The following is a 12,599-nucleotide window of genomic DNA, read 5'->3' as shown; positions in this document are numbered from 1 at the left end:
GCAAATTAAATAAAAAAAAGTTTTTTTTTAAACTGAAAGTAAGAAGGGATATTAAAACTTAATACGAACGAAGATTATTTTGTATATGAAAGGGGCCGTCCGCTCCTCAACGCCTCCTCTTTACGCTAAAGTTTGACTCTTTGTCACAGCTTTACTTTTTAAAACAAAAAAAAAATTAAACTAATAAAACGTTAGTTTTGTAAGGTTATAAGAATGTAACCTTGTTTCTGCTAGGTCGGTTATTTCTAGGGGACTAATCAAACTCGTTCTTTCTTTCGATGTAGCTTTTGTTACTCACGTTACTGTGAAACCGCAATCGTGCCTTCCTGTATAAATTTTGTTGAGTATAAATATGAATGGACCGATTTTTTCAATCCATATCTTGGACCAGGAGCAGAAATATTCTTCTTTGAATAAATACTTTTGACGAGTCACTTTGAAGGCACTGAAATTAAAAAATTTTTAAATTTCTGACGAGCTAACTGATTTGGCCTCTGGATCAGGTACCTCCGCCAGCTATTTTTGGGAAGGCTCAATAACAAAAACAACTATATTATACACTTTAGGACTAAATAGGAGGTTCCCTGAAATTCAAAACAATTAGGAATTGAGGGAGTGAGCTTCGAGACCTTCCTCCTTTTGTATTTTGGTTTTTCATTTAAGGTAGCCTCCTTTCGAGTTCACAAAATTTTATTATTTAAAACAATTTTTTAGGAAACGTTTACCACTAACAGTTACATTCACATAGGAGGTCGTTGGGGTTGAGCGAATATTTTATGCAATACTGTCTCTTATTTCCTTGTAATTCGTCCGCTTTTAGTGTTTTTATTTTTTGAGTTCGCCCGCTTGTCTAAATTGTTGTCCGCCCAGCTAACAAAGAATAACTGTTTTTCAAATTGTGCAATTTATTCTAGGAAGAGTATTTGTGGCATGCGATGGACAAATTTTCGGAATATTGTACCGAGATTACAAGAAAACACAGGAAAATCCATTATGAGTTAGCTGGTCCTGACCAACTTCGATGTTTGATCAAATGTCTATCAGTGGTTGTGCAGCTGGATAAAAAAAGAAACAATCCCCCAAAGCTATCAGATATTAAAGAACGGATGCAGGTGGCTGTCCTGAGTGGAACTTTTGAATGGTTTGTGGTCTAATTCAACTTTATCAACACTGTGGGATAACTTGCACCGGTTTTGCGTCTTGTGCCACAAAAGATTCTTTGTGGGACAATTAATGCATTTTACGTCAGTGTTCAAAGACAAAAATAATAAAATAAGCTGAAAATTAAACAACCTTTTTATTTCGGTCATATCTTCATCCTCACTAAGAAACTGATTCTTTAAATGCGCATTTTTTTTGTCCTCTCGTTTTCATTCGACGAAAATCCCTAATCTTTTGCTTAAATCCATATGAGGTGACCGGAGGAGTTTCGAAAAAGCGAAAAATAAACCTTAAGCAGGCAAATGCAGCCAAAAATGTACCAAAATTTTAGATTTTCCCATAAATTTTTCAAATATACCACATTGCATCAGGAGCCCTCAATTGTGCTAAAAACCTCACAATCTTGCCGATTCGACAACGTCGGTCCATGTCAGAAAAATTGACGTCCATTAAAAATTTACATAGTTTATTACAGTCTGACAGTCAAAAGACTAACTTATGAAAGATCAAAGGTCAAAAACATGAGGTTGGTCATTGCCAGGAGAAGCCATATACAATCTGGTTTTTAATGCTGTTAAGATGAACCCATGAAGAAGCTTTAAAAATTGTGGAATCGGAAGTTTTAATTTTAATTAAAAACTTGTAAGTAAAATTTTTCTTTTCGACACATAATTTTCTTGTTCTTCTACCTTGGATGGGACCTTAAAAAAGTCTTATTTATTACACAACCAGTCAGATGGGTGTGTCAAATGAAGTGTCAAGGAAGATGTGTGTGTGTGTCACAGATACGGAAGAATTTTAAGCCAGAAGAAATTGTCCTGATAACTTGGTTCATAATTTTATTTGGTTAATGCCATGTGACCTGCCTCCAAAGTTTCGTCGCATACTCCCTGTTTTAGTAAAAGACAATGCATAATTTTTCGTCATATACAAAAGACATAAATTAAAATAACAATGGTTTATACAATAGGATCAATTCACAAAAATTTAGGGGGGGGGAGATATGTTTTCCAAAGTTATGGGATGCAGCGGATTTTCGGTGTTTTTTTTTCAGTTTTTACAATGAAATTAGTCAGAAAAGACAATTTTCAATGAAAACACCCAATGACATTTTCAAAATTTGGGGGAGGGGGCAAGCAAGGCATTAAAAGAGCATACATCGATAAATCTAGAATCATTCCTCACTAATAGATCAATGAAACGCCGAGAAGAACTCGGTAAAGCTTTTCAAAAAGGCGATATTTTTCTTGCAAGAACTCTAGCATTCAATCCAAAAATATAACTGAATAGAAATAGGTTCTATTAGGATATCTGTGTGAAAGATAAAATAATGCAAACTTTAATCAGCAGAAAAGACATAAGGGTACTCGGCAAATCTTCATTAGCCTTTGACTTAACAACTGTTACAAGGATCACATTGAGATAGAATCACAATTCAGAGCAAGTGCTTCTGAAAATACTTTTTTTGCATTCTGAAAATATTTTCTGCCAACTATTAGTTGTTGTCCATGGCCACAATGGTTGCAACTGAATCATTTGATTGCCGAATACGTCAGTTTATGAAAACAATAAATTAACAATTTGTAATAAAATAGCCAATGAAATAACTCGAAAACCTTCGCGGTTACGTCAGTTTTGATTTGATCTTCATTAATATACGATTCGCATAACTTTAAGTTTTTCGACCGGGGAATATAAAAAACTATGGTAAGTTTTCCGATTTTCCGTTGCTTAGATACTCTCTTTTTCAATCTTCCCCCATTTCTGATAATCCACCTTAACATACCACCCGGCTTTACCAATAAAAAGCTTTTTAAAGCTTCAGTAAATGCCTTAATGTGGTGCTAACTTTAAATTTCTTTTTCAAATTTGGTCTTTTTTAAGGATGCAATACGTAATTGACACAACGCGGAAAGAAGGGAGTGACGTTAGTACTCGTCTTGAGCATGCGGTTTCTCTCGCAAACAACGCGTTAGCCGATCTAAGAAGGGCGTTAGACCACTACAACGTCATTTTTTGTGAGTAAGTAATCCCTATACTATGTCTTGTAGATGATTATTGGCAAATTAGCAGAATGTTCAAGGTATTCAATGTTCAAAGTATTCATGTCGGGATGTGTTTTTGATGAATTACCCTTAAAGGTTTTACTCTTTCAGTAATCAGCTTCGGTAACTCCTCTGATGGAGGGAGATGCAGGTGTTAGTAAAAGACCTACTCGGTTGCCACGTCCAAGCGATCTTGGATCAATCCCTATGCTATGTCTTGTGGATGATTATTGACCGATTAGAAGAATGTTCAAGGTATTCAATGTTCAAGGTATTCATGTCGGGATGTGTTTTTGCTGAATTGCCCTTAAAGTCTTTACTCTTTCAGTAATCAGCTTTGGTAACTTCTCCGATGGAGGGGGATGCAGGTGTTTGTCAAAGACCTACTTGTTTGCCACGTCCAAGCGATCTTTGATCAATCCCTATACTATGTCTTGTGGATGATTATTGACAGATTAGCAGAATGTTCAAGGTATTCATGTTCAAGGTATTCAATGTTCAAGGTATTCATGTCGGGATGTATTTTTGATGAAGGCTTTTCTCTTTCAGAAATTAGCTTCAGTAACTCCTCTGATGGAGGGGGATGCAGGTGTTTGTAAAAGACCTAAATGGTTCCCACGTCCAAGTGATCTTGGATCAATCCCTATGCTATGTTTTTTGGATGATCATTGACAGATTAGCAGAATCATTATTCACTTGATGACCTGTCAATTATCTTTTCCTTTACCCAATTTTTGAGGAAATTATTTCTGTATACTGCAATGAGCCACCTCCTTAGGTTTCAGGTTAAATTTGCCTTTTGGAATATGAAAGATAGTCTCCTTCGTAATTTTATGTTTTCTTCATTTTAGACTTTTCTTTAGTTCTTGAGGTTTTTAGTCCTATTTTTTATTTCTTGGAGTATTCCTAGTACCACAGCAAATGGTGCCACAATGGTACAAAATTTCTTGTGCTATCTTTTGCCACCGGACATTAATTTCTGCTTGAAGAGGATAAAAATGAAAGTACAAAGAGTTTCTAAGACGGTCAAGTGATTTTTTGTGGCATAAAACCACAAACAGGAGGTTCTGAGCCTCCAAAACGACAGCGTTTTTGCCATTTTATGTCGCAGAACATCAATTTTTGCCCAAAGAGGGTTAATATACCTCAATATTTCAGTATATAAACCGCTCTAGCGAATATTTTTGCAAATAAAATGTAACAAAAGTAACGACTAGAGCAAGGCTTTGCTCTAAGCAAGGGTTCCCTCCAAGAATCCTTGGTAAGCAAGAACCATTGCTTACCAAGAATCCAGCAAGGATTCCCTCCATCAGAGGAGTTACCGAAGCTGATTATTGAAATAGTAAAACCTTTAAGGGCCCAAAGAGGGTTAATATACCTCAATATTTCAGTATGACTCTTTATGTTCTAAAATCTTAAATACGAGGTTTTGAGCCCCTGTCTTGAAAAACCGCTCTAGCGAATATTTTTGCAAATAAAATGTAACAAAAGTAACGACTAGAGCAAGGCTTTGCTCTAAGCAAGGGTTCCCTCCAAGAATCCTTGGTAAGCAATAATTTAGTTACCGAAGCTCATTATTGAAAGAGTAAAACCTTTAAGGACCCAAAGAGGGTTAATATACCTTGGTATTTCAATATGACTCTTTATGTTCTAAACATAACATTTATAAACATTTATGTTCTAAAACTCTTTATATTCGACCCCATTTATCTATTTATTTACCCAATAACTTGTAAGCTAAAAGCTTGTAAGCATGATTCCTAGTTTCCTGGCGACCCCATATCAATGTAAAACAAAAAGATCAATGAATATTTTTTTATGATTTATTTAGTAGGTAATAATATACATGTCCACATGAAAATGTATATTATTAGAATTTGTTGAGAAACATAGAAAAATCTAAAACCATAAATTGCAAAAAAAAGTCGTTCTTTTTTTTGCAGTAACATAAATAGAAGAAAATTATGTGAACGTCTAAATTCACAGAATGCTGCTGGACGTAAGACCTATTGAACATTTTTTAGTAATGAACAGTAATTGTGGGGGAGTGAGTCGTCCCCAAAGACATATTTATAAGGTTTTTAGACTACGCTGAATAAAATGGCTATCTCAGAATTTTTATCCGTTGACTTTGGAAAAATAATTAGCGCGGGAGGGGGCCTAGGTGCCCTCCAATTTTTTGGTCACTTAAAAAGGGTACTAGAACTTTTCATTTCCGTTAGAATGAGCCCTCTTGCAACATTCTAGTACAAGAGGGTCGATACGATCACCCCTGGGGAAAACAAACAAATAAATAAACACGCATCCGTGATCTGTCTTCTGGCAAAAAATGCGAAATTCCACATTTTTGTAGATAGGAGCTTGAATAAGGAACTTCTACAATAAGGTTCTCTGATACGCTAAATCTGATGGTGTGATTTTCGTTAAGATTGTATGATTTTTAGGGGGTGTTTCCCCCTATTTTCTAAAACGAGGCAAATTTTCTCAGGCTCGTAACTTTTGATGGGTATAACTGATCTTGATGAAACTTGTATATTTAAAATCAGCATTAAAATGTGATTCTTTTGATGTAACTATTGGTGTCAAAATTCCATTTTTTAGAGTTTCGGTTACTATTGAGCCGGGTCGCTCCTTACTACAGTTCGTTACCACGAACTGTTTGATTTAGCGTCACTATGATCTGAGTATACGAAGCTCGGTCTTGAGTTCAATGCCCCAAATTCAGAAGTCGTCAAGTTGAGTTGCAAAATTTGCCCATTGTTTAAGTATAGTATTTTTTATTTGGAAGTATGCCTACATTTTTCGGGGGGGGGATTTCAAGCTGGTGGATTTTCCACGGGGATGATTTTCCATGGGGAGGGTAGTTTCCAGGGGGTAAATTTTTTAGAAGAAATTTTAAACTAGAGGAACTTGCCAGGATTCCTCTACGAAGTTCTTCTTGTGTATTGCTGTTATTGCCGAAACAATTTTACACGTGGAGATGTTAAGGGTGATTGTCCAGGGTAAATTTTCACCAGGATTGAATTGTCTAGAGAATAAATCTGTGGGAAGGAGGGATTTATCCGCGATGTTGTAGCGAGGTTTTCTGGTATTACATTTGCCCTTAACATCTCCACGCGTGAAATTTATTGACGAAATGCTGCCTACAATGGGCAAGAAAATTTTGCCCATTGTTTAAGTATGGTATTTTTTATTTGGAAGTATGTCAAAATTTTTCGGGGGGGGGGGGATTTCAAGCTGGTGGTTTTTCCACGGGGATAATTTTCCATGGAGAGGGTAGTTTCCAGGGGGTAAATTTTTTAGGAAAAATTTTAAACTAGAAGAACTTGCCAGAATTCCTCTACGAAGTTCTTCTTGTGTATTGCTGTTATTGCCGAAACAATTTTACACGTGGAGATGTTAAGGGTGATTGTTTAGGGTAAATTTTCACCAGGATTGAATTGTCTAGAGAATAAATATGTGGGAAGGAGGGATTTATCCGCGGAGTTATAGCGAGGTTTTCTGGTATTATATTTGCCCTTAACATCTCCACGCGTGAAATTTATTGACGAAATGCTGCCTACAATGGGCAAGAAAATTTTGCCCATTGTTAAGTATGGTATTTTTTATTTGGAAGAATGCCTACATTTTTCGGGGGGGGGGATTTGAAGCTGGTGGTTTTTCCACGGGGATAATTTTCCATGGAGAGGGTAGTTTCCAGGGGGTAAATTTTTTAGGACAAATTTTAAACTAGAAGAACTTGCCAGAATTCCTCTACGAAGTTCTTCTTGTGTATTGCTGTTATTGCCGAAACAATTTTACGCGTGGAGATGTTAAGGGTGATTGTTTAGGGTAAATTTTCACCAGGATTGAATTGTCTAGAGAATAAATATGTGGGAAGGAGGGATTTATCCGCGGAGTTGTAGCGAGGTTTTCTGGTATTACAGTTGCCCTTAACATCTCCACGCGTGAAATTTATTGATGAAATGCTGCCTTCATTAAAGTTATTGTGATGACAGCTTTTGGGAATATAGCTAAAACAATCAAACAGTTTTCATCATAGCTATATCAGGAGGGGTATTACCGGTTTAAACCTCATCTCCAAAATTGTCTTATTTCAAAGAAACATTTTTCATTAGACTTTCCACGAAAAATGTGTTTGTACCGCTCTTGGCACGAGGGGGAGCGTAAAGGCTCTGAAAATATTATGATGTTAATTGACTGGTCTTTTTACCTCAGAAAAAGACTGTTTAAACCGTATATCATTCAGCACAGAAAGGTAAACCCATTTGATTCTGACGAGAAGAAAGAGACTTACTATGCAGATCTTTTAGAACTGTTCAAACCTTGGCAAAATGAAATTGAATTAGTAGCCAGTGGAGAGAGCAACTATGAAACCTACTGTGTTCAAAGTGTAAACTATCCCAACATGGTAGCTTACCACGAGAAATTTGTTGTTAAGGTACAAATCGATATAGAATTTGAAAAAAGACTTTGAGAACTTGCAAAAGAAATTTTGAAGGCAGAAAATATAGATGATAACATTAAAGATGACGATAACAGAAAATGCAATTTAGGGAGGAGTCATTGACAGAGCAGCAGATGATATGTATTATTTGCAAACAGATTTTAAATGGTGAGATCGAAGACAGGTTAAAAAATGACTATGAGCCGCTTAATATTGATCAAAAGAGAGTTGCTGACAAAAATGTAGACTCAGTTACCATGCACCGTGGTGCTAGATCCTTAAAATTGATGTTATTCAGACGTGGGATCACAGGAAAATTTAGGGTTATCAATGACGTGAGGAGACTACTTTGCAACAAATTCAAGGAAGAAGATTGCCCCGTTGTAGTTATGGCACTTGGTTGTATTGCTGCTCATAGCATAAATGGCTTAACAATACGAAGTTGTTTTAGACTACCTATTGATCGAGAAAACATTGCAAAATATACACCTCTTTTCATCTATACTCACTTAAGACTAACTGAAATAATGGCGGTTGGTTTGCCAAGGGGTAATACTAACTGCATATTTTTGGGAGATTTTCTTCAATTAAGACCAGTATGTGATAATCTTCCGTATATACCTCTGACACGGATAGAAGTAAAAAAGAGAATCAGATCAGTTGGTACTTTCATCCTCTTGCACTTATTGGAGTACGAGGAATTAAACATAAATCTGAGACAGAAGATGGATAAGAGTTATGCTCATTCTCTCACTGAATTTAGACAGGGGTTTTGCACAGGTGAAAACCTGAATAGTATTCACTAGAAAAAAAAATTGGGAAATCTACCAAAGCTTCAAATGATGAAATTACAGATCTTTACACAAAATTGTCTGTAGAGGGAAACAAACCTGTCTTTCTTATGCCCACCAATGATGATTGTGTGGTTGAACTGGTTGCAGTTGATCGACTCTCTTCAGTTGTTAGAGACAATCGAATCGAACAGAAAGCATTAAACAGTGTTTTAGGCTTTGGCAACAACAAAAAAGAACAGTGGGGGCTTTTCAGGAGCTTATTAATTACAGTAGGCTCACGTGTAATGCCCCAAAGAAATATTTCTGTTGCTAAGGGGTCAGTAAATGGATCAATAGGAAAAATGACAAGCTTCAATTTGCTACCAAACGGAAAAATAATTAGAATTCATGTAAGATTAGACGGACTGGAACTTTAGGTTGAAATTGGCAGGGAAACCACTCGCTTTGAAGTTTTGAAGCAAGTCTTATGCACGAAGACAATAATCCTCTTCGACTTGCCCTTGCTATAAAAATACACAAGTTTCAAAAGACTAAGTTTACAGTGCATAATTGTTAATGTGGGCAGTGATTGCTTTGGTCAAGGTATGATATACGTTTCTTTCCTTACAACATACACTTATACAAGGTATTTGATTTGAATAATCATAATAAAAAAAATTGAATGTAGCTAGTCTCTGAGATTAAAAATGACGTCCTGTTATAGAGAATTACCTGCAACTGCAACAAGTATGTCATCCTTACTTCTACATTTAAAATAACTAAATTTGGTATAAGCCTAGAATTGGGGCTATTGAGAAGATAACATGTGAAAAAATTGTGCTTTATAATATGCAGACAAATTGGAATTACCATATCTTGAAGGTGCTCTCATAATACTGACCCTTCCCCCTCTAACGTGCAAATGTATTAGGGGGAATCTATATTAGACGCTATTATATTATCTAATATAGTATAAATATTAGATATATATGTAAAATAACTGGAATAATCTGGCACTGGGGATAACTGGAATAATCTGGCAATAAAAGCACTGGGAATAATCTAGGTCTCTGCTTTGCCCTAAATTCTGCTGTCGTTCCTTATCCATCTTTTGCTTCAGAGTATCAAAGATGTCTCTTCTTTTTTTAAATATAATATTTTCCCTTTACAACTTTTTCCTTCTATAGAAACTAACTATTTCTTTCCTTTTTTGTATCGTATTTTCCCTTTTACATGGTGCTATCCCTTTTGCAACTTACAGTTAACAGGTGTACTTCTCAAATGTCTTTGTGGACTCGATTTCTCCTATTCGGATTTATAGTTGAATTCTATTATCGCAGTCCTAATTTACTGCTTCAATTCTTATATTCTGACTTCAAGGCTCTATAGAATAGTTTTACGGCTTATTCAATTTAGGATGGCGGCGCATCTCTTTACCTAATATCTTTACTTTTCAGATTTCTCAACGCACCATACTTCATGCTAATATATCAGATATTCGACCAAAAGCTAGCAGAGATATCCCATCCTGTGGTACAGGAAGCTACAGGATTATTTGCTGATCTCCTATTGGACGGTTCTGGAAAAAAAGAAGGGTTAACGCTGGGTGCAGCTTTGTTTGAACTCTATTTACTACTCCAGCAGTTCCACAAGTGAGTAAAATGGCCATTTTGAGGGTTCTTGTAGTTTTGAGGCCGTGTGATTTGTTGCTACGATCATTAGCTGCGTCAATTTGTCACGTTAGATAATGGTTATTTTGATTAATTAATTTAGTATTTAATTTTTAACTAGCTAGTTAATGATAGTTAAACTGAACTGTTAAAGTTGGATATCAAACAATAACAAAAAAAAACTAAAATCAAAGAAAGAACCAAGCAATCAACAAGTTAAATTATAGGCTAATTTTGTCTAGATTGTTTGTGGTGTGTGTATGGTGAAATGTCCACGGGGAAGTGTTTTTTGTGGGTGGGGGGACAAACGAACAATCGCCCTTCGAGATCTATTCAACCTCCCCTCCCCCTTGTAGAGAACTTTGGGAGAAACTAAAATTAATATATTCAAAATTATATTGTCTTTGGTTTTTGAGATTTGGATGTCAATTGTAAAAAAGAGACAAAAAATAAAATTTAGTATAATGTTATATCCACTTTTTTAATATACTCTATTACTACTACTACTACTACTACTGCTACTACTACTACTACTACTACTACTACTACTACTGCTACTACTGCTACTATTACTACTGCTACTACTACTACTACTACCACTACTACTACTACTACTAATACTGCTACTACTACTACTACTACTACTACTACTACTACTACTACTACTACTACTACTACTACTACTACTACTACTACTACTACTACTACTATTACTACTACTACTACTACTACTACTACTACTACTACTACTACTACTACTACTACTACTACTACTACTACTATTACTACTATTACTACTACTACTACTACTACTGCTACTAACAACTCATTGCAGTACCAAGTCACCTGAGGCAAACATAGCTTAGCACGCTCCTCATCCATTCCAGTCTATTCAAAGTCTCCCTCTGTACACCCATCCAGGAAGTTCCCATTCCCGTTAAATCTGTTCGTACGACATTCTCCCATCCAATCGGGGACGACTTGCTTTTTGTATGGCCCTAGACGGTTGGCTGAAAAGGACAATCTTTTGCAATCTGTCATCCTTCATCCACGGAAAGTACCCTAGCCACCTCAACCTTTCTCTCATTTTAGCCCTAGATTCATTACAGCCCTAGATACTATTAAATAAAAAAAACAAGTTTTTTCTATCGAAAGTAGAAAACACTTAGAAAACTATAAAGTAATGAAAATAGTATTTTTTTTTTACTGTTTAAAAAAAATAGAGTTGTGAGAAGAGTCAAACTATAGCGTAAAGAGCGAAGCGTTGAGGAGGGGTCAGCCCCTTTCATGTACAGAATAATTTCTGCTCTTTTTAAGTTTTAATGTCGCTCCTTACTTTCAGTTGAAAAACTTGTTTTATTGTTTAATATCTGATCGTTTTTCAAATAATTCCAGGAAATCTGACCCCACCTCCATGGAAAAACCCCCTCACTATGGAAATGTCCTCTAGACAATTCAATCCTGGTGAAAATTTACCCCAGACAATTACTTCTAACCACTCCGCACGTAAAATTGAAACGGAATAGAGAAAGCACGACACATAAGAAGATTTTTTGTATAAGAATTCTGGCAAATTCCCGCTCTGTATAATTTCCCCTGGCAAGTTGATTCCCTGGAAACTTCCCTCCCCGTGGAAAAACCCCCAGCAGAAAAATTTGTCCTTCCCCCACCCAAAAATGTATGCCTGCATCCAAATAACAAATACTATGCGTAACTAGTGGGCAAATTTTATTACTTAAAGACCTTCACACTGGGGCTGGGGGCGGGTTCATGTTATACCCAAAAGCATTTTTATTAGGCTTTTCAACTATGATGAACAAAATAACTATCTCAAAATTTTGATCGGGCGACTTTGGGGAAAAAGTTGGGGGGAAGTGGCCTAGTTTCCCTCCAATTCTTTTGGTTACTTAAAAAGGGCACTATAATTTTTATATTCCCGCTTGAATGAGCCCTATTCTGGGTTTCTAGGGCCACTGGCTTGATACGATCAACCCTGGGGAAAAAAAACAAAAAAAACACGCATTCGTGATCTTTCTTCTGAAAAAAAAAATACAAATTTCCCCATTTTTGCAGATAACGCTGAATCTGATGGTGCAATTTTCATTAATGTGGCTTGACTTTTAGGGGGTGTTTCCCCCTTTTTTCGAAAATCAGGAAAACTTTCTCAGGCTTGTAACCTTTGATGGGTAAGACTAAACTTATTGAAATTTATATATTTGAAATCAGCATAAAAAGTTGATTCTTTCAGTGTATCTATTGGTTTCAAATCCTTTTTTAAATCGTTTTTCTAGAGTTTCGGTTACTATTTAGCTGTGTAGCTCCTTACTTACAATTCGTTACCACGAACTGTTTGAACTGCAATTATCCCAGAATTTTATCTTGGTTGTTATAAATCTTCATATAAATTTTCTTCCCCCATGAAAAATTCCTCCGTGAAGACTCTCCCACGTAACCCAATTCCCCCCCCCCAGAAAACATTCCCCTGAAGCGTCTGTATACTTCC

At 36.1% G+C, this 12,599-nt stretch overlaps 1 protein-coding gene across 6 annotated transcripts in view; it reads left to right on the top strand.

Moving 5' to 3' along the window:
• The window catches only part of LOC136037337 (protein unc-13 homolog 4B-like), a 140,431-nt gene that overhangs the window by 81,425 nt on the left and 46,407 nt on the right, over positions 1-12,599 (top strand). For all 6 annotated transcript variants that reach the window (XM_065720056.1, XM_065720047.1, XM_065720037.1 and 3 more), the window contains 3 exons: positions 915-1,141; positions 3,046-3,183; positions 9,884-10,078. In XM_065720056.1, coding sequence (XP_065576128.1) covers positions 915-1,141; positions 3,046-3,183; positions 9,884-10,078 — 560 coding nt within the window. The remainder of the gene's footprint in view (positions 1-914; positions 1,142-3,045; positions 3,184-9,883; positions 10,079-12,599) is intronic.

The sequence above is a fragment of the Artemia franciscana genome, chromosome 2 (assembly GCF_032884065.1).
Source record: "Artemia franciscana chromosome 2, ASM3288406v1, whole genome shotgun sequence".
Classification (NCBI taxonomy): Eukaryota; Metazoa; Arthropoda; class Branchiopoda; order Anostraca; family Artemiidae; genus Artemia; species Artemia franciscana.
The sequence above is the reverse complement of the archived record's forward strand: the minus strand, read 5'-3'. Positions and strand labels throughout refer to the sequence as shown.